We start from the raw sequence: 24,345 nt of genomic DNA on the forward strand, positions 1-24,345 counted from the left end.
GTATCACCTGAGTGTGTAGCTGCAGGTACATCTGTGACAGGTGTATCATGGATCACTGACTTCATATCACCTGAATGTGTAGCTGCAGGTGATCTGTGACAGGTGTGTGGTGGACCACTGATTTGAGTATCACCTGAGTGTATAGCTGCAGGTGATCTGTGACAGGTGTATGGCGGACCACTGACTTGAGTATCACCTGTGTGCCCAGCTGTAGGTACATCTGTGACAGGTGTGTGGTGGACCACTGACTTGAGTATCACCTGTGCCCCGCTGTAGGTACATGCAAGTGATCTGTGACAGGTGTGGTTCTAAGTTTAATAGCCCACACATACATCATCCTATGTTAGAACCTTCTCTCTCACTCTGTCCTGCCAAAGACAATGCAAGACTTATAGATACACTAACATTGTAGAGCAGAAACAACTGTTATTGATATAGAATTTGTTCAAACAGTGATACATGTACAGGCTACACTGTCTACATATGGTTTGTTATGACTATTATCATTTGTAATCTTTGACTATCCATGTATGTCTGTGAGCATGATCTTCCCATTAGAAGGCATGATATGCAGTTCATGTCCTGAGTGGCAGTGTATGACATGATATAATCCCCAACTGTGTGACATCATAGGATGTTATCACCTACTACCACATGTGTGGTATCACTTCTTTTACACTGCTGGATAGATCATCATATTGTACTACTCACTCAAGCTGTGATCAGGCTGTTTTGTATCAGAAGAGATTACTTGTATTGCATGGAACCAAGGCAGATGTATTGCACTGCAGAACACAGCATACACACAATATCACACCGCCAGCTAGATGGGTATTGAATGTGACCCTGGCATACACACAATATCACACCGCCAGCTAGATGGGTATTGAATGTGACCCCAGCATACACACAATATCACACCGCCAGCTAGATGGGTATTGAATGTGACCCCAGCATATACACAATATCACACCGCCAGCTAGATGGGTATTGAATGTGACCCCAGCATACACACAATATCACACCGCCAGCAAGATGGGTATTGAATGTGACCCCAGCATATACACAATATCACACCGCCAGCTAGATGGGTATTGAATGTGACCCCAGCATACACACAATATGACACCACCAGCTAGATGTGTATTGAATGTGACCCCAGCAGATACCTAACATACTTGTTACCAAGTTACTTGTGATGTCACACAGTACGTACCCTAATAGATGGTTGCAACAGGCATAAGGTTTTGTCACTGAGCAAGCACCTGCTTCAACTCCATAACACTTAATTCTTGTTTACTTTGATCCCCACAGAGACAGTATTGTTGCATTATATTGCTGTGTGTAACATATTGCCTATCATCTGTGTGTGAAGATCAGGCATGCGTTATTCTTATTCCTTCAAGGACAACTGGTGGTACTTGTACTTAGTGGCTAGTTTGGACTTACTGGCACAGAAAAAACACATTAGAATGTGTATAGGAAATATTTTTTTATTCACCCAACTGGTCTTTGATGGATAAGAAAAATAAGAATGTACATCATCAAGACTGTTACAATGGGTTAGTGTTAACTCTTTTACATATTGTTCAATCATAAACCAATTCTTATATCACATGATGAAGACAACCTTCCCTGACAGAAGTTTGTTCATGATCATGCCGATGTACATTTAAAATAGCTATTAAACCCATATTGGAAAATGTGCCTGAAAGTACATTGTTTGATTACTACTGGGAAGTCCACACTGTGACAGTTACAATTAGTTAGTGAGCAGAGTATACACAAAATGTCAATGCCGGAGAATATCAGTCTATCTGCTGAAACAGATTCCGTTGGATGTAAGAAGCCTAATAGTAGTGAAAATGATATGAATGGATCATCAAAAATTGATGACAATACCAGGTGTTCACTAAAAGGGTAAGCAAGAAAATATGTCTTAAACAAATATTTTCTTTCTATTTAACGTTATTATGATCATGTTCATTTTTCAGATGAGCTTTTTTCTTGAAAATATTGTATAAAGAATGATTTCTGATTTGGATAGATCTCTAGCCACCTGGAACTGTTTAAATTTTTTGTGTATTAGCACTCATTTGAGCATGATTCTGTCAAAATTGTGGCCTTACCTTAAAGAAGAGAAATCTAGTTAGTTAAATTCTCACAGTTTGTTAATGGTATAGTCTATCTAATACTTTGACCATTTATATTTGCTTGAATCTCCAACATTGTCACATATCAAAGATTTGTGCGCTGAGAAATCAATCAATAGAAATTATGCATTTGTACAGTGCAATAGAATGTGTTATGGTGTTAACATTGACGTAGGGTGTCATCTAATGATGTCATGGCTTGACCCACAGCTATATGGCTGCAGCATTATTAGGCACAGCACCTGGTATTGTGAAGGTACCACTTGTTGTGACAATGTTGCACATAATACTAGCAAGAGCAATTCACATAGTTGCAGTATTTGTCATGAGGTAGCACTTGATGCCAAGTTCTTGCATATGATGTCAAATAGTTATGCATGCTCGCTGTAAAAAGCGACTTTGCTTGTCATAAGAGGCAACTAACAGGATCGGGTTGTCAGGCTCGCTGACTGATTGATGCTTGTCATCGTATCCCAATTGCATAGACCAATGCTCATGATATCAATCACTGGATTGTCTGGTCCAGACTCGATTATGTACATGGCGCCATATTATAGTACACATGGGCGGATCCAGAGGTGGGGTCCAGGGGGTCTGTATCCCCCCTTGAAAACCAAATGTAGTATGTAAATGTAGGCAGTAAAATTATCTGAGAGAGGATTTTGATATTTTGGACCCTTCCCTTTTGAAAATTCTGGATCCACCCTTGGTACATAAGGTCACTTGGTAATATCTGCACCACATGATAGTGATCTGTGACCTGCTTCATGCATACATTGAGTCTCATGCTTGTACAATAAATATGGAGTCACATGGGGGAAGATGGTGCTTCCTGGTTTTACATGATGCCACCTTGTTGTACATCATACAACATGGTTGTACAAAGTTACATGGTATTACACAAAGTTATGGTAGCACTTGGTGCCACCTAGTGACACATGGTTGTACCTGAGGTCACATGGGGGAAGATGGTGCTTCTTGCCACCTTGTTGTACATCATACAACATGGTTGTACAAAGTTACATGGTATTACACAAAGTTTTGGTAGCACTTGGTGCCACCTAGTGACACATGGTTGTACCTGAGGTCACATGGGGGAAGATTGTGCTTCTTGCCACCTTGTACGTCATACAACATGGTTGTAGAAAGTGACATGTATTACACAATGTTATGGTAGGACTTGGTGCCACCTAGTGACACATGGTTGTACATGAGGTCACATGGGGAAGATGGTGCAAGCTGGTTGTACCTGATGGTTATATATGTCACATGACAGCAGGAAGTGGTATAGATTAGAACTATCAGTATTACATCCCTATCATAAACTTCCATTGCAGAACATGATGCTGACACTAGCAAACAATGTGCACAATTAATTCAATACAACAGAAGTCTTTGTTCTAAAATGACTGACACAGAAACGAACGGTTTGATTTAACTTGGGAGCAAGAAACAGTTTCAGGCACTTGATTTTGTACTTTGTGACAGCTGAGTTACACAAACATCATGAAAGAAAACTCTATAATCAGTAACGTATACTTACCATGCTCTCACACTCTCAAATAAATACACAAACATGTTATATGTACACTTGTTTCTACATACCTCAGTGATATACACACACCACTCCAATACTCTGTTATTTAGAAGTATTGATTTCTGTAACCATGGTGACTGAGTCCTCTTTCTTGTACAGTGTTACATGATACGTTTGCAAACACGTCACTTTGCCATTGGTGAAGTGAATGAGTTTAGTGTATGTCAGGTGAGTGAGAGACCCCTTATAGTTGCCAGATGCTTCCAAGGGTGTGAGTGTAAACATGGACCTAGCTTAATGCATTACCAAACTTGATGCACATTTTCACTTACGGTCGTAATAAGCGCCCCGTTCTAATAAGTGCCCACAGTGATATTTGTTAATATATTGGCTAGTGAACAATCCCAATTAGCACCCCTTCCAATTGATCAATGTACACAAGACTTATTTATTCGCTAATAAGAGCCCCCTATTTCTAATTTTGAGCTTGTCACGATATGGCTGCAATACTGTTGATGTGATGACTTAAAGCATAAGCTCACTCGTGTGTTATATACACCCTTAATTACGGGAATTTAAATTCTGGAAAAATATGTTTGTCGTGTAAAATATGCACAGACTTTTCTTTTGTATCATACAGGCAGTCAGCATAAATCAAGAAATTTACGATCTTTTAATTTTATTCTAATAAGAGCCCCCTATTTCTAGGGGAGCACCCGGGCGCTTATTACCTCGAATACGGTAACTATTTCTTCACAGATTGTTAAAGATAGGGAGTAGGAGCTATAGGAATAGATATTTTTTATTCATTTGACCTTTCAGCATCTTTTGACATAGGATGATTAAAAAATAATAACTTGATATTTTATTATATTTTGAATGGGTTTATAAATTCAAATATTTCGTTATCCCAATATTATTGTTTTAAGATCCACAAGCAGAAATTTAGAATAGTTGACTCTGTCCTTGTGATAGGAGTGGTAGGTCAGGGTGGGTTCGGGAGGGGACATATTGTGTGTGCAAGAGACGATAATTGTGAGTGAGTGAGTGACCTGAATGTGCCTGTGTGGTTGTGACATCATCAGTTTTTGTGTTCTTCATTATCACTTCATGTGTATTTAGTCATTCATGTTCAGATAGCGTCCTGTTACACAAGGTTCGTGATGACCTTTGTCTGTACAGTTTTGTATCTTTGCACATGCTTCATTGGTCTGGTTACACTATTGCTGTTAATGCATGCTCAGTACTGGCTCATTGTGTAGAATATGTTTTATACCACAGCTACAGCTTTATAACATAGTTACTTACATTGTATACTCTAATTACTGTCTGTATATCTAACTACCAAATAGTGTCTTGTCACTCATGGGATGGGTGCTGCTGATTGGCTGAATGTTTGCCATGTCAAATTTCTTTGGCCAGTTATAGCAGGTCATTGGAGGTCACTCACCACATGAGTGCTTCTGATTGGACGAAATGTGTCAGTGTACTTACTCATTGGTACTTGTGTTCTGTCACATGTTTGGTGCTGCTGGCTGATTGGCTGATTGTTTACAATGTATTTTCTCATTGGTCAGTCGTGAACTGTCCCCAAGGCTGAGGTTGCCCACTGGCTGATTGTGTACCTATTGTTTCGTGATTCAGTAATTATACAGTCATGTCACAACAGATTTACTGCTGATAATATACAGATTGTATTTTGTAGCTATTCAAGACATGCAGTGAATGTACAATCCTTTGTTAGTCTGAACACAAACCATTGAAGCTTCCTGTACTGCTTGGATTCTGTCAGCTGCTGACTACAGCCATGCATGGTTCCACCTCAGATTTAGATAAACTGTCACTTTGTACAAGCTTATGTACGAACAGATCAGTAACATTATATTGATAGATTTTGTTAAAAAAATAAAAACATTCAAACAATCTGAAAAAGCTTGTTGAGGAATTTTAATAAAAATTCAGTAAGTGAATATGTCTTTTGTTTTGATGTTGGTTAGAACATGACAACAGATCTAACTAGGGTACATGCAGAACATACATATGGCACCTAATATTGCGTAGACGTGCGGGGGAACAACATATATGTTGCACCAGATATGATGTAGAGGAGAGTACAACATGTATGTGACACGAGATATGGTATAGACGTGCGTACAAAATATATATGCCACGAGATATAATCTAGACAAGCTACAACACTGGAGGTGTAAAGAAATATACGCCGGTGTGTCTAATACGATAAATAAGGTATGAAGTAACAAATGTAAAGAAAAATTAATATGAGTGAAAGAAACTGATTAAAATCCCGCCTTTCCGAGTTCCATAAAGCGCAAGATATAAGATCAATTGAATACTTTAGTTTTGCAAGAGTTACCCCCCTTAGATCACCTGAACCCTCCACATTGCTTACTCGAACATTTCGTCATAACAAGTTCCTTATCTGAAAGTGAAAAGTTGGTTTTCTTCTGATTCTTTTGGCGTAGTTTAAATTTGATGTAATAGGACAATTTTTCAGACTCAAATTCCCCTTACACTTTGAGCAACACTTACAAATACAATAGTGTGTCCAACGGTGTCCCAAACGGGGCATGAACATTTTTCCGACGTTTAGAGTTATCGAGTATCACACATTTTCATTCGAACTGTCACAACACACAGAAATGCGTACTCTGAAACCCCGAAAATACTAATGAGAAAAATCAAAAATCAAAATATAAAGATATTTTTCCCCCCATTTAACTTTTTTTGACTGTGAGTATATTGGCACTGCACTAATATACACAGCGGCGGATAGGGTTCGTTTTTCTGTATAATTTGAGTTTTTATTTCATTTTCTGTGATTCTCATTTGACTTTTCGGCGTTTCCATTTTGCGTGTTTCACGTTCGGTTGTTTGTTTTATTGCCATTTATTTTGTTTGATTTTAAGGTGCACATTTCCTCCTTTCATGGTTCTGTAGTTTTGTAACATATTTCTCACGATTTGCAGAAGCAAAGTCTGAAACGTAAGAAAACGTGAAATACACGGAGTTATATTGAATAAACACATTGACATGCGAAAACATTTCAATGTCAGTTATCGACAACCATAGTATAGACAATTATACTAAATTTGAATCTGTATATCTTGTGACGCCGAGAAAGCCCTTCGTCAGCGGAGAAGAGGCGAGATGGGAATTATTAGTAGTGGACGTTGAGAAATCCTGTTGACATCGAACAACTGGTGAAACCATCAGCAAAGCAAAAATACATTACTGACTGTTAACGCTATTACTAAAATACATGACTTGAGGCGTAGATGCAGTCACAACTGCCTCAATATTCCCCTACGCAAGTGGATGCTGTGACACATGTCTTAAGGATATTCTCCTACACACGTGGATACAGTGACACATGTCTTAAGGATATTCTCCTACACACGTGGATACAGTGACACATGTCTTAAGGATATTCTCCTACACACGTGGATGCAGTGACACATGTCTTAAGGATATACCTCTACACAAGTGAATGTTGTGACACCTGTCTCGATGATATTCCCCTACACATGGATGTTGTAGTGCCTGTCTCAATGATATTCTCCTACACACGTGGATGCTGGGACACCTGTCATGAGGATATTCTTCTACATACGCGAATGCTGTGACACCTGTTTTAAGGATATTCCCCTACACATGTGGATGCAGTGACACATGTCTCAATGATATTCTCCTACAGACGTGGATGCTGTGACACCTGTCATGAGGATATTCTTCTACACACGTGAATGTTGTGACACATGTCTCAAGGATATTCTCCTACATACGTGGATGGTGTGAGACATGTCTCAATGATATTCTCCTACACACGTGGATGCTGTGACACCTGTCGGCAGGATATTCTCCTACACACGTGGATGCTGTGACACCTGTCTTAAGGATATTCTCCTACACACGTGGATGCTGTGACACCTGTCATAAGGATATTCTCCTACACACGTGGATGCTGTGACACCTGTCATAAGGATATTCTCCTACACACGTGGATGCTGTGACACCTGTCTCAATGATATTCTCCTACACACGTGAATGCTGTGACACCTGTCATGAGGATATTCTTCTACATACGCGAATGCTGTGACACCTGTTTTAAGGATATTCCCCTACACATGTGGATGCAGTGACACATGTCTCAATGATATTCTCCTACACACGTAGATGCTGTGACACCTGTCTCAATGATATTCTCCTACACACGTGAATGCTGTGACACCTGTCATAAGGATATTCTCCAACACACGTGGATGCTGTGATACATGTCTGAAGGATATTCTCCTACACACGTAGATGCTGTGACACCTGTCTCGAGGATGTTCCCCTACACATGTGGATGCTGTGGCACCTGTCATAAGGATATTCTCCTACACACGTAGATGCTGTGACACCTGTCTCGAGGATATTTCCCTATACATGTGGATGCTGTGAGACCTGTCTCAAGGATATTCTCCTACACACGTGGATGCTGTGACACCTGTCTTGAGGATATTCTCCTACACATGTGGATGCTGTGACACCTGTCTTAAGGATATTCTCCTACACACGTGGATTCTGCGACACATGTCTCAAGGGTATTCTCCTACACACGTGAATTCTGTGACACCTGTCTGAAGGATATTCTCCTACACACGTGGATGCTGTGACACCTGTCATAAAGGATATTCCTCTACATTTGCGTACCCCAATGTTGAAATCATTAATCGTGTCACCTAGACAGACACACGTACACGATACAGATAGTGTCACAGGGGTACAGAAAATGTCAATATCGGTTGTGCCCACCACGTGCATCAATCACCGCTTGACACCGACGACCCATAGATGCAATCAAGTTGTCAATAACACGCTGTTGGATGTGCTGCCATTCATGCTGAAGTGTATCAAGAAGCGCCGGAAGTGTTTGGGGCGGTGGATTCCTTCTGCGAACGCGTCGATCCAACTCGTCCCACAGATGCTCAATCGGGGACAAATCTGATGACCGGGCTGGTCGAGGTAATGTCTGGATGTTGTTGTGCTGTAAGAAGTCCTGACACACACGTGCAATATGCGGTCGAGCGTTGCCTGTTGGAACTGTCCGCCATGAACGTTGACGTGGGGAAGAACGTAAGGCTGTAGGATCAAGTCTCTGTAACGCACACCTGTCAATGCACATGCACGAGAGGCGTCCTACCACCGTGATGAATTCCGGCCCATACTATGACACTCCCGCCGCCAAATGGGACAACCTGCTGCACACAGTTGGGAGCGTAACGTTCACCCCGACGTCTGTAGACACGTGCGCGCCCATCAGCACGTGTGAGTAGGAAACGGGCCTCGTCAGTAAACAGTACATTTCTCCACTTTGCACGTGCCCATCTAACCCTCTGTTGACACCAAAGCAGACGGTCCGCCAGATGACGTGGGGTCAATACATGACGTCGAACAGGTCTTCTTGCAAAAAGTCCAGCCTCCCTCAGTCTGTTGCGTACCGTTTGATCTGATATTCTGCGTACCCCAGGGATCTGTGTGGTTGTAGACGTGGCTGTGGTAGTGCGGTCTCGGAGGTGTCGCAGCCGGATGTATCGATCTTGTGCTTGGGTTGTCACCCTTTGTCTTCCTGACCTTGGTCTGTCGTCAACTCTGTTGGTGTTGTTGTATCGGGTCCATAGTGCGGAGATTGTCTGTCTGGATACGCCAAAGTGCCTGGCCACTTCTTGCTGAGTTACTCCAGCTTGTAATCTCCCAATGGCGTTGTTCCGTTGAGCTGCATTCAGTCTTGGTATTCTGTCACCGCCTATACTGCCGTTATAAGGACTGTATGAACAGCCATTGATGTGGATTTTTATACCCATTCAGCAGGGGGGCCTGCATGCCTACATGCAGGATCCTGTGCTGCACGTTTTTTCCAGGCGGTTGCGTTTGGATGAAGCTGTAAAATTGATCCCCAAACGCTACGTTTATCTGCTTTGCATGTGTTTTCGCGAATTATAGACACATCATCTTTCTGTTTGACTTAGTTGGTTCCTATTTAATGTAATCATTTTAGATATTTGGTAAAAAGTGGTTTTACATCTATGTCAAGTTTCCTTTTTTAAAGAGTATATATACACCATTCTGTCGCTCATCTGATTTTGTGAAGGCTGAAGAGGAAGCCACTTTGACAAAACAGCCACTCGCAGTCAACTATATTTTTTGTTTCCACACGCTAAGTTTCATGTTTGGTACCCCCCTTCTCTATTTCAATAATAAACCGGTTCAACAAGTCGATGTATTTATATCCCTGCCTATTGCAGGGAAACTAGTACACTACCGGGTCAACATTGTACCCAACATTCACTGAAGTTTACCGTGTTAACATCTACCTGGACGTTGTTGATAAGGTGAGAAATGGCACATATTTGAGTATTTAGATGATGATATTGTTGCATTAGGTTTGCATTTGAAGACATTTGTCTTACCTCAAAGTACACAAACGCATGTTTGAGAGAAATCGGAATGTAGAATGAATCTGGTCGCGCACCAGCCGACAAATTTGTCTCTCTTTGCCATATCAGTTGGCTGGTACATAGAGATTATGTGCTGAGCGTCTCGTTTTTGTCACGTAGATATACTGTATTTGAAGGATTTCATCTCACCCCAAGGTACACAGACACATGTTTGAGAGTGATCGGACTGTTTCTGTTTGTGTGTTGTTTAACACCGTATTCAGCAATATTCCAGCTTGACGGAGGTAAATAATCGATTTTGGACCAGAAAATCCAGTGATTGACACCGTGAGCATCGATCTAAGCAATTTAGATACGATGGCATGCATCAACCAAGTCAGCGAGCAGGACCACCCGATCCCGTCAGTCGCCTTTTAGTACAAGCATGGGTTACTAAAGACCTTTTCTCTCCACGGGTCTGTTCACACACAGACAGACAGAGGCACACATGCACACAGACATACAGCGACACAGAGACAGAGACACACAGAGACACAAACACAGACACACAAAGAGACAGAGAACGCATAGACACACAGAGACAGAGACACACACATACACAAACACAGAGACACACAGAGACAGAGAACGCCGAGACACAGACACAGAGACACACACAGACAGAGACACACATGCACACAGACATACATCGACACAGAGACAGAGACATACACAGACACAAACACAGAGACACACAGACACACAGAGACAGAAAACGCAGAGACACGGACACAGAGACACACACAGACACAAACACAGAGACACAGAGACACACAGAGACAGAAAACGCAGAGACACGGACACAGAGACACACACAGACACAAACACAGAGACAAAAAGAGACAGAGAACGCATAGACACACAGAGACAGAGACACACACAGACACAAACACAGAGACACACAGACACACAGACACACAGAGACAGAAAACACAGAGACACAGACAAAGACACACACAAACACAGAGACACAAAGACACAAAGAGACAGAGAACGCAGAGACACACAGACAGACAGAGACACACACAGACACAAACACAGAGACACACAGACACACAGAGACAGAGAACGCAGAGACACACAGAGACAGAGACACACACAGACATACACATACACAAACACAGAGACACACAGACACACAGAGACAGAGAACGCAGAGACACACAGAGACACAGACACACACAGACACAAACACAGAGACACACAGACACACAGAGACAGAGAACGCAGAGACACACAGACACAGAGAGACACACAGACATACACAGACCCAAAGAGACAGAGACACACAGAAACAGAGACACACAGAGACAGGGACACGCAGAGACACACGGAAACAGACACACGGAAACAGACACAGAGACAGAGATACACAGAGATAGAGACACACAGAGACACACACAAGAGACAAAGAGTCTGTTCACACACAGACAGATAGAGACACACATGCACACAGACATACAGCGACACAGAGACAGAGACACACAGATACATACACAGACACAAACACAGAGACACACAGACACACAGAGACAGAAAACGGAGAGACACAAAGACACACACATACACAAACACAGAGACATAAAGACACAAAGAGACAAAGAACGCATAGACACACAGAGACAGAGACAAACACAGACACAAACACAGAGACACACAGACACACAGAGACAGAGAACGCAGAGACACACAGACACAGAGAGACACACAGACATACACAGACCCAAAGAGACAGAGACACACAGAAACAGAGACACACAGAGACAGGGACACACAGAGACACACGGAAACAGACACACGGAAACAGACAAACACACACAGAAACAGAGATACACAGAGATAGAGACACACAGAGACACACACACAAGAGACCAAGAGAGACACACACACAGAGGCACACACACAGGGACGCACGCACACATACTGAGACAGAGACACAGAGACAGAGACACACGCAAAAAGACACACACGGAGACAGACACAGACAGACACACATACATACAGAGACACACCTAGACAGACACACATACACACACATAGAGACACACGGAGACAGAGACACACAGTGGAACACAGACACACACACACGGAGACACAGACACACAGAGACAAAGAATGCAGAGACACAGAGATAGAGACACACACAGACACAAACACAGAGACACACAGACACACAGAGATAGAGAACGCAGAGACACACAGAGACAGAGACACACACAGACACAGACACACAGAGACAGAGACACACACACGCAGATACAAACACACAGACACAAAGAGACAGAGAACGCAGAGACACACAGAGACAGAGACACACACAGACACAAACACAGAGACAGAGCACGCAGAGACACACAGAGACAGAGAGAGACACACACAGACACAAACACAGAGACACAAAGACACAGAGCCACTCAGAGACAGAGACACACAAAGACAGGGACACACAGAGACACACACGGATACAGAGACACACACACAGACAAACACACACAGTGACCGAGATATAAAGAGATAGAGACACACAGAGACAGGACAAACACACAGAGACACACACACAGGTACACACATTCATACTGAGACAGACACACGCAAACCGACACACACATAGAGACACACACAGGCACACAAACAGACACACGCAGACAGAGACATGCAACAACAGAGAGACACACACACAGACAGAGATACACAGAGACACACAGAGACAGGGACACCCAGAGACACACACGGAGACAGAGATAGAGACACACAGAGACAGAGACAAACACACAGAGACACACACACACAGGTACACACATTCATACTGAGACAGAGAGAGACACACGCAAACAGAAACACAGACACAGAGACACAGACACAGACATACACACACAGCCACATCCACACAGAGACATACACACAGACACAGAGATACACAGACACACAGACAGAGACACACGCGGAGACAGACACACAGAGACAGAGTGAGTGAGTGAGTTTGGTTTAACGCCGCTTTTAACAGTATTCCGGTTATATCGCGGCGTGTCATCTTTATGTGGGAGGAAAGCCCGAAGTGATGCAGGTCTCAGACGTTTGCCACTTCGGTGAAACCCACGAGCACGGGTATAGTGCTGACAAACCTAGAAACATAATCGGGGCGAACCGGGATTCGAACCCACAATCATAGGTTACTGGCGTGCCCAAGGGACGCAACTCTGCACAGCGAATCGCGGCGCCTTAGACGACTGGGCCATCCGTGCCCCCCACAGAGACAGAGACACGCAGAGACAGAGACACGCAGAGACACACAGAGACAGAGACACACACAGAGACAGACACACACACACATACACATAGAGAGAGACACACACAGATAGAGACACAGAGAGAGAGAGACAAACACACACACACTCACACACACAAAGAGGGGGACATAGAGACACACAGAGAGACCGAGACAGATACACACTCAGAGAGACACATAGAAACACACACAGAGGCACAAATAGAAACACACACAGAGACACAGAGACACACACACACACATACAGGCACATGCAGAGACAGGGAGACACACAGAGGCACAGAGAGACACATGCAGACACATACAGAGACAGACCAACACAGAGAGACACACAGAAACACACACACACACAGAAGCACACAGAGACAGAGGGGGGGGGGGGGGGGGGGGGGGGGGGGAGGCAGAGAGAGACACACAGACACAGAGACTCACAGAAACAGACACACAGAAACAGATACACACAGAGACAGAGACACACAGATGAAGAGACACACAGACACACACACATAGACACATAGACAAACACACACAGGGACAGGGACACAGAGACAGAAACACACACACAGACACACAGGGTGACACACACACAGACACACAGGGAGACACACACACAGACAAACACACACGGAGATAGTCACACAGATACACCCCCACAGAGACAGAGACACTGTATACCGCATCGATATTCCCCTCTATTAGATGCTGGGTCTCTAAAAACTTAATATGCGGCGGAGCGTCTAATAGAGGAACTACGGTATATTTGATATGGGATGTTTTTGGTGATGATTTTGACGTTCTAGTCCGTACCTCTTTGATGAGATTACAAGACTTAACGAAGGCGTATCTTTTGCATACAAATGATAACATTTATGGAACTCTCAGAGACATGTTTTGTGTCAAACATGTAATTTCCTCATTTAAACAAACGATAATGAAAATATTGAATATAACATTATAAAAAAGTGTTTTGAAAATCTTTATTCAGACCGTTTCGTGATCTATATTTATTGCCACCAACGTTAGGATTTGGCGGAGGGGATTTGAAAGTCCATGAAAACACTCCTCCCTTCGAAAGACTACGCACACTGACAAGTGTCCCGACGTCACTGAAGTCATACCACAGGAACTTGATCACCACAGCTTATCAAATTTGATGAAATTCATTTCAGAACACGCACAATTAAGCAAAACATACACGAACCGCTGTGTTAGGGCCACAACTGTCACATTTCTTTCATCATCGAATGCCATACTATCTTGAATTCACCATTTTGCATTTTGTTGAAAACGTCCGATGGCATTTGCTTTCATTCTTGATAAATTGACCTAAACCTCTGGAGATATGACTAGATCTATACTCTGTAGTCCCACACCCACCCTTTTCATACAGACATGTGGATGGGTCTGTGTCACACAAAATTTATGTGAATAGTTCTATATGCAAGTTTGATGTGGTTTCGTTGCACTCTTATTTCCATGTTCATAATTCAGCCTTGTTTGACAACGGTAAAATGATCTATACCGAAACGTCTGTTGTACCCTTTAACCTACAATGGTCTTAAGTCTACAATATTCATGAGTGGGCGTGGCTTATGTATTCACGTGACACTTATTTCGTACGCACTGCTTCTCACCTGAACCCGGAAGTTCATTGTACTTCTTCCGAGTTGTGACAGCACACAGCGTGCAGAGAGACTGCATTGTTTGCGGTACAGCATAACCTGAAGAAACTTTCCTTCTTTATCAACCTGTAAACTATCATTATTTTATGCAAAAGTAAGAGGACATATATTAAAGTGTATTGTAAGCAAGTGTGATATTTTAAGGAATTATGTTCTCAGGATCACCTTCCACTTTGCCATTGTGTCATGGAAAATAAATACTGGGAATTGGGCCCTAAAATGGGGAAATATTCCTTTTCGTTAGCAGAATGACATAACTCCCGTATAGCAACGTATATATCAAGTTCCATACCAACTATTTCTCGTGCACTCCCTGTTTCCTTCAACGTTTTTAGTTGTGGTGTCTTTAGATGGGCTAAATATGGACACGATAACTTTCTAAATATGCAGTATAACATTAAATTCAAAATTTCAAATTCTAATCCAGGCTAGTAATGTTCATATTCATTACATTAAATATGGTTAAATGTCAGTGGTTTTCATTCCCCATCAGATAGTTTGAAAGAGGACGAGAAAGTGATGTGTCACCCCCACACAAGATGATTGATCAATATCAGTATTGTATATCCATAAAAATTAAATTGAATTCGTTTTTGTTTTGTTTGCAGGTCTTACCAGTTGGAACTGGTGTTTATTTTGGTGTTCATGTTAGGGTCAGATAGAGTATAATGTTTTTTAATCAATAAACTTGAATTTAGTTTTGCATTTTTGGTATGCATTAGAAGTATAGTATACAGGCTACTAGCCTTGCTCCAAGGCTGTACTGAAAGAAAAAGTCCATGTATGTGTAGTAATTCTATGCTCATTATGGGCAAGTCTAGATGAATCCAATGTTAAAATGTTCTTACTCTTTTCATAATCTAGAAATTATTATTTAAAACTAATACGTTTTTTCCTTCGGGACTTGTGCAAATTTAACAGGCTACCCATTGTACAGGTTAGGCAAATTAAACAGTACAAATTTATCAGTTGGTTTATAAGACACCATTAGTTTATGTAAGTGTTTGGGACATCCCGTGAAAACACAAATAAGGTAAAGTGTGGCAGCAGTGAGGTAGTTTGTTTTAATGCTGCTATAAGCATAATGCCAGTCACATCACTGTAAAGGGCACCAAGTGTACACATTTGCATGTGGGCGGGGTGATGTCACAAGCTAATGCTAGTACCAGTCAGCAGGACCAGTGCCCTACATCTGTGTATATTATTAGTTTTACACTCACGTATATACATTGGCTGTGAAGCACGTGTATTACCAAGAATAGAACATGTTCTTGACATCAGATTATACATGCATTGTGTCTGCTGTTAAATTGTGTCTTCAAATCTGAAGAAAGAAGAGCATACTCCTATGTATGAACTAAATAGTGTTTGTGTAATTAGAGATCATGTTAGCTTCACATTGGCTTTTAGTTTGTGACACACGATTGGACATTCATGCAATGATAACTTAATACAAGAACGAAGAGTATGTAGCTGAACATAGAAAAGCTGTTCAAGGTACATTTGTCAAGGTGGTCATTGTCCCAGAAGTCAGATCGTAGACAATCATCACCTCCTGGGGTTAGTTGTTTGTATATTCACTTCACATGACAAAAGAAATGAAGTTCATTGAAGATGTTTTATTACAAAAACACAAAACAACCTATGTATATTATTGATGACAAATCTGAGGCACATAAGAAACAAACATATAAGAAATTGTTAGCTAACAACAACATATGCATACTACATGATCATATATTTTTGCTATTTTTGCTATATTTTTCACTCTTGTTTAATGCTGTTGATATAATCATATGTGGTATCCAAGCTCTTAATTTGGTAGACACAAATATTTTTTTGTGTCTGTTCAAATAAGTCAGCAAAAATAATCTAACACACAAGAAATGCCAGGTGAATAATTATAGCCATTGGCTCCAAAATGTTTACTACTTGCAGAAATGGTCCCTATTTTAGTGTCAAGTATTCATACTTAAAACACCAGATTACGGTATACAGAGAACTGTAATGGAATGTCATACTGTATTCATGAGATCAAAAGCATGTTGTGTATCGAATGAAAGAACACATTGCCCCTATGTGAGAACATCATACAAACATAAAGGGGTGGAAATATACAGGTACCTGTGTGAGAGGGAGGTAGAGGACCTACATTATCAACCTTAGGTATGGGTAATTTATAATGGGGGAGTATGTTGTGTATTGAATGAAAGAACACATTGACACTATGTGAGAACACCATACAAACATAAAGGGGTGGAAATAAACAGGTACCTGTGCGAGAGGGAGGTAGAGGACCTACATTATCAACCTTAGGTATGGGTAATTTATAATGGGGGAGTATGTCCCCACTATATACAGATTGCATATCCATTGACACTTATAACTTATAACAAATGAATTATTTAACCTTTTTATTCAAAATAATACAGAACCATGTCATTTATGTTGTACCCCCAAATATACTTGTGATAAATTTTGGTGACCCCCAACATGTTGTCATTAATACGCCCCTCCCCCCACCCCATCCTTTATTTCCTGTGTAATTTCTTCATGATCACCCCCTATAAATATATAAATAACTAGTCCTTATGATATTCTACAATATTCTGCAATGTTGTGCAAGATATAAAGTCGTGTTATTAATTACATTTTTATATGTAAACATATTTGAACCAAGTCTGTCAGGATTTGACAAAATAGGTAAATAGTGAAAAGGAAGTATCACTTTCATGTGTCATATTCACAAATGCATTTATAATGGCATTTATTTATTTTTCAAATTTAAAGTTTATTTCTATTTCTACATTTAAACTGTAGTTTTGAATATAAGAATTTAGAGAAACCAAACGAAATAAGGCAAAATATATTCATGTAAAGATAAAAAGATACTTTCCACAATAATTAACAGGAAAAAGTTATTTCCCAATTTCTAGTTCTGAGTGAGTAGTTAGCATGTAATGTTATACTTAATGTTAACTGCCTCACAATTAAGTTCTCTATTAGGAAGTAATTCTTGGTTCAGAAACTTAGCATACTACCACACAATGTTTTTCACCCAATACTGACAGAACATCATAGCACGGGAACCAGGGATTTCCGGTTGGGTATCCAGCAAGCTATGCTGGTCGTGTGACTTTGTTTCTGTAACTTTCTTTCCTGTAACCTTTTCTTCCTACAATCATGGTAAGATCTAATAATACTTCCACTGACAAATACAGGCAGTAATAGCTACAGAGTACAATGATGTAGTGCAGTGACTGCACACCGGGAGGCAGCTCGACACACTGGACTTCAGTCATGCATACCTACACTGTTAAAACAGATTCACTGACCATCCTTTATATGCTTTAACAGTTGCATCTCAAGTGTTTTCACGATCATTCTGGACCTGGTTTGAGTAGGAAGTGTTGAAAGGATTTTTGTTTTACTTACTTCAGTCAAAGTGAAGAAGGTATTTAAAAGCTTTATAGAATGCCTATCATGGGTAATTCAGGGTAGTAAACAAGTCCTCTAAGAAGGCTTCTGGTAAAGGCTCAATGACTGGCGACTATCTATTCTCAGGCTCTGTTGAAGAAAGCCCAGAATCTGGGCAATTAGTCAAGTTCTCTCAATGACAGGCAGTTCTCTTAATGACAGAAACTGTTATTTTGTATGTCTGAAAATGTCACATGAATAGAAAATATCAAATGATATCCCAACTGTTATAGTGTAATAATATTAATATAGGCATTGGTGCACCAGAGTGGGCAGGAATATACTACGTTTTACATCAAGGTTGACGGTAGTAATTAAGAAAATTACTGGAGCCTAAATTAATTAATACACCATGCCATTCAGAAAGACGACTTTCTAAAAGGCCTTGTGTATTCATAGCTTTCTGCCATTAAGTCGCTTTGACGCGCAGATGAATCCGCCCATTTTTGCTGAAATGGGAGAGAAAGTGAAAAGGGAGTGAACAATGGTCAAAGGGATCAGGAGGGGCCTATGCAACAGCCCATGACTGCCTGGGGGGTCCAGGAAGGGGCCTCCCCATCATTGTATACTTAAGACCTTCTGTAGCTTTAAGGGTTGCCTTTGATGCGCCAAGGAAGCTACCAGTTTTTGCTGAAATGGGAGAGAGAGTGAATGTCATAATAACAACTTAGATGGAAAAATTGCACCTTTACAAAAAATAGTAGTCTTGACTGGGACCAAATTTATGTCAAAGCATTTCAAGTTACTTGAGACTTAGAAAGTTCCAGTAAAGACTTCTGCATTGATTAATACCAACAAATCATTTTTTATTTCTGATGACAATGTCAGATCATGATCAATGCGGTTATGTCTTGCTAGAAAAGAAACTATTTTACCTGGGTTTTTTTAATGTCATGGTGTTCATACTTTTCGACAGATCTTCCATCTTGAGTAACATCAAACTGCGAACATGTGCTCATATCCAATTAGATGCTCAGCTTGTATTATCTGTAATAATGGAAAATGTCATTACTGATCATGTATTTCATCTCATTTTATTATTTGCCAAATGGTAATTCATAGAAGTATATTGAATTTTAAAAATAAATTCAAAACAGATTTTATACAAATAGGGCATCATATCATATATTCTTTGGAGATATAAGTTGTGTCACTTTAATACCTGGAATTGTATGTAATACTTTTCACTGTATTTTTGTTATATATTCTACATGTATGAGGACCATAGTTAAGCAGTACAGAATGAATGAAAGTGTCTCAGAATCTGTTCATATGGTTTTTTTATCCAAAAAGAGGATTGCACATTCCTAAACCTCTGTCTCTCAGACACATTAGAATAAATGGAGAAAGGGAGCCAACTCAAGTCTAGAATGATTTGGCAAGTCCTAATTACCTGAGCCCTGGGTCTGATTAATAAACATTGTTCTAGGCGCCATCTGGATTTTATTATATATATTTACCACAAGCATGATAACTCTTTTTCTGGGACACCATGTTAATCTACTCCCTGGAATCTTATCAGGGTTACTGAAATAAAAACAATATAGTTGCATCTTGTAGTTGACCAGCTTTTCTCACACGCAGAGATTGCTTTGCTCTGGCATATAACAAGTAGAGAAAGATGTAGTGTATAAGTATGGAGCATGATGACAAAAGGTTTTTACTGTGTTTGGTATGCAAGTAATAGCAAAGACATGTCAATGTTTCGATCAGGGCTAATGTGCACTGAGATAAGCGTTTCGGAGATAGGCGAGTTGGGTTGACTCTGTAATTCGCGGAACTTTCGATCTGTCCGAAGTCGAGGCTCGCAAATACAGCACAGCACAATGTTCAAGGACACATAAACTACATGTTATATACGAGATGTGCAGATTGTGAGGGAAACATCGTATCGCGCAATGACAGCCGAGACAGCGATGCGTTCGTTAGACGTCAACAGCTTTGCGGCAGATAGTGTCACGTGCATACACAAGCCACGCCCACTCATGAATATTGTAGACTTAAGACCATTGTAGATTAAAGGGTAAGGTGAGATGGTGTTTAACGTCGCGTCTGTTTGTACTTGTCCGGACTCATACTGTATACTGACTCAAAGCCGATCAGTCCTTGTTTTAGCCCCTAAATGCCGAGCGTCAGGCAGGGTAATAACAAGTACCACCTTTTAAGGTATTTTGGTATGTCGTGGCCGGGGTTCATATCCCGGACCTTCCGGTCTGCGGATGGATGCTGTACCATTAGACCACGGAGGCAGCCGCGTACATGTTAAGTTCACAATATATCTACGTACATTAAAGGAACCCGCTACTTGTACAGAATACTATTCAGATTCAAATCAACATATCATGGTTCCATCACCTTCAGATCCAGTATATTCTATATTATATAACTATATGTTCTGCTTTCTGCTACAATACTGGATGTTAAGGGTCGTGTCCATTAGATGTTACTGGATGTATACATAGTTGACTGTAGAGAATTGCATGTCGGTAATTTTGATCTGGAGGAACAGGTTACTAATATTCATATAAGGACATGTACATAAGAACTAATGGATGTAGTTCTCCCAGTTATTACCTTTCTATGGGTGGCTGAAAAGTTCTATGATGGTCTGCGTTTCGGAGGTAGTCCATCTGTTGAATTCCTTTTGAATACCAGAAAACCGAACCCATCAACTTGTCAGCTGATGGAACAGGCTTTGCCTTCGTCTTCGGAGTTGCCGTTCCATGTGTCCACTGCATTGACTGATGTTTAGGCGCCGTTTGACCATTGTGAAGCCAAGACTCATCCATGGTTGCAACTCGCTCAACAAAATCATCCAGGTGTCCCAGAGTTAATGAACCCGGAGCGTCTAAAGCCTTGGAACCCAGCATGCTTAAACCTGTTCATTCCTAAGAATGTTGTCCACTCTCTTCAGAGAAATGCACAGTCGTCGATCAGTCATAACCTTATGCTGTACTTTCTCCACATTTTCATCTTCCCGCGGCTCTCTCTTCCCTCTTTAAGACTCTGCAATTGCTGTCACCGCCCTGTACAACGTTACGCGGGTTTTTAGTTTCAATCAGGTATAATTTGTCGTTGTAATGTCAAAATCTCTTCGATTAATTTGTTCACATATTTCAGTAGACATAGTGCAATGATTTGTGGATGAATGTATATATGAAGTAGAGGTGATTGATTTTTATCAGTAGTGTTGTTTAAGGTTGCATGGGCAAGGCTAGTAAGTACGCTTACAGCATACGACCAATGTGTCATCTGTCAAAATAAAACTCCCACATGTTATTTTGAACGTTTTAGGGAAATCAGTGGATTTTGTTAATGAAATATTCATAAATACTAGTATTTCGCCAAAACGTAACTAAAAAAACATTATACATTCGTGAACTGTCTCTTGCTAAAGAATAGGCCTACTATATATGACAATATGAAAATAGATTGTCATCATTTTAAGAAATACCTAATGAAGTCCACTTCAAACAGATTATCAGGTGAAATACATCTTACAATATATGAGTATAAACTTGTTGGATGTTTGTGGCCAAAGATACGGTTTTCAATGCTTTATAGACACAACAGGGTCTCCTGCTGAGGACGGTAATTTGTGTAATCTATGGACAAATATTTTAACAGAGGGATGGTCTTGTTACTTTCTTTCATTGAATTATATAATATTTTCAAGCAGGACATGTCAAGAATGACTGAATGTTTTAATCGTTATACTATCGGCATGGATATTTGCCTTTAGTTGATAAGATAATGATACACATACCAATGATATATGTTATATTTCATACATAGTGTATTTAGATTTTTATTTACATTTGTTGTTAGACCTTGATTCTATCATGGCTACTCTGTGATTGTGGGGTTTAAAAGAATTATCTGATGTGAATGTGAGTAAGAATTAGCATGACTACTTTTACATGACCATTCAGATCACTTTCTAGGTGCTGGTAGATGGCTTTTGCATGAAATAATAAACCAATATCATGAATTGGATAAAGACATTACTTTATGTTTAAATCAGTTTATCAAAATATTGCTTAATTTACCAGAGGACAGACAATGCATTAGGATCAGAGGTTTTAATATTCAAATCTATTGCAGCTACCACAACCTCAACTCCAAGGGAGACACACAAGATGGCGACAACGCCGTCAGCGCCGACACAGGTTATTCTGACCTGTGTCCTAATGCTGCTGACATGTATACAACTAACAACACAGCAAGTCAGTTTTTACAGTAAGTACTTAATATCAGTGCAGTACTTCTATATTATATACCTTGGTTTTATCAGGTTTGTCCTGGAGCAGCTTCTGTGTCTAAAGATTGGAAAGTGAGTGCTTCGTGAAGTACTGAGTAATGAAGTGAATTTTACTCGTAGAGAAGAATGTCCGATTCTAGTGTTGGCAATTGGTCTGGATTTTATCATCAAACATTTTGCTCCATCCTATAAATCATCATATAGTTGGTTTATAATTTTCTGTATTTTACGTCATATCACCTGTTTTTATGAATAGGATCAATACCGTACTTGAAATGATAAGAATCCTATTTCTTGAACAAAATACTTTATATTTTGTATATTGAACTTGAAGATGACTTATTATTTTCAGATCAAAGGACTAATATATTTGTATATCAACATGACTCAACAATGCTGAACACACATGTTAATAGCATTATTTTTTAACTTATCCATGCATTTGCTGCTGTCTTTTGACTGAAAGACGAAGCTGTGAGAGGTCTAGCTGCAGAAGATGTTGTTCCAACCAGTGGTGTAACAATGCCCTCATACAGCTGCCACGTGACCCGGAAGTGGTGACGACCCATATGCCGAACGTGGCTGTCCCACTGTCGACGTCCGCTTACGGCCACTTCCCTGGACCGCTTGGTCAACAGTTACCTTACCAGCCTTACCACATCATGTCATGCCTGCCTCTTTTATGGATCCTAGTTTGATGCAAGCTTGGATGCAGCTGCTACACCCCCATCTACGGCCTCAGTGGTAGCTGCGGTGCCTCCTGGGACGTCGGCTCAACTGGCGGCTCCAAGCTTATTGGCACTCCCGACGGCATCGGCGCCTACTATCAACTCCTTGATTCATCTTACGGTGCCAACTGTACTACCGTCCTTTCCAGTCACCATCTCGTCAGCAGCGCCACCGGCGCTCTCCTCGTCTGCCTTCTTAACGACAGATTATCCGCCTTCTCTCCCAGTTCGTCACAACGCAGCGCTACATCGTCCAGATCTCGTCGCAGTGTCTCCTCTAAGGATGCCTTCGTCCTGAACTATGAACCTCCCTCTCAGGACTTGGACATACATCTTGGATGGCAGACAGGTTGGCCTCCATAGCGCCGTCCTCGGGACCAGACGTGGACAAGAAGGACACTATCTGGTCCCATCCGACGTCTCTTCCTCCTGATCCTCTGTTGACAGTACTCACTTCGGCTCTCGACGAAGGATTTGTGAAGTTTCGCTCACTTAGACACTTGGTTGCCGGTGAGAAATTGATTCGTGGGGCTCAGAAATCTCGCCAGGGAGGATCAACTAGAACTTCCGGTTTGGCCAAACCTTCTGCTTCACCCACACAGCATGCTACTGCATCCGACCACCGACAGGTTTCGTTTGCACGCATAGTGCATTTCCTACCTCTGCTTCCCACCAATTCTAGGCTGAATTTCTACTCTTCCTGCGACGCAACCGTCACCTCAAA

At 41.0% G+C, this 24,345-nt stretch overlaps 2 protein-coding genes across 16 annotated transcripts in view; both read left to right on the forward strand.

The window, feature by feature from the left end:
- Positions 1–5,660, forward strand: part of LOC124150876 (guanine nucleotide-binding protein subunit alpha-12-like) — a 41,922-nt gene extending 36,262 nt beyond the window's left edge. For 4 of the 15 annotated variants that reach the window (XM_048392288.1, XM_048392293.1, XM_048392296.1 and 1 more), the window contains one exon: positions 26–5,660. The gene's annotated coding sequence lies outside the window, so the exon portion shown is untranslated. The remainder of the gene's footprint in view (positions 1–25) is intronic. The other 11 variants (XM_048392292.1, XM_048392298.1, XM_048392299.1 and 8 more) reach the window with 7 other exon arrangements.
- A 4,333-nt stretch (positions 5,661–9,993) lies between these two features.
- LOC124150846 (protocadherin Fat 4-like) overlaps positions 9,994–24,345 on the forward strand; it is a 49,128-nt gene continuing 34,776 nt past the window's right edge. The window contains exons 1-2 of the mRNA XM_048392304.1: positions 9,994–10,082; positions 22,737–22,871. Of these exons, the coding sequence (XP_048248261.1) occupies positions 22,772–22,871 (100 nt within the window). The 5' untranslated portion in view covers positions 9,994–10,082; positions 22,737–22,771. The remainder of the gene's footprint in view (positions 10,083–22,736; positions 22,872–24,345) is intronic.

The sequence above is a fragment of the Haliotis rufescens genome, unplaced genomic scaffold (genome assembly GCF_023055435.1).
Source record: "Haliotis rufescens isolate VD_foot unplaced genomic scaffold, xgHalRufe1.0.p SCAF_11, whole genome shotgun sequence".
Classification (NCBI taxonomy): Eukaryota; Metazoa; Mollusca; class Gastropoda; order Lepetellida; family Haliotidae; genus Haliotis; species Haliotis rufescens.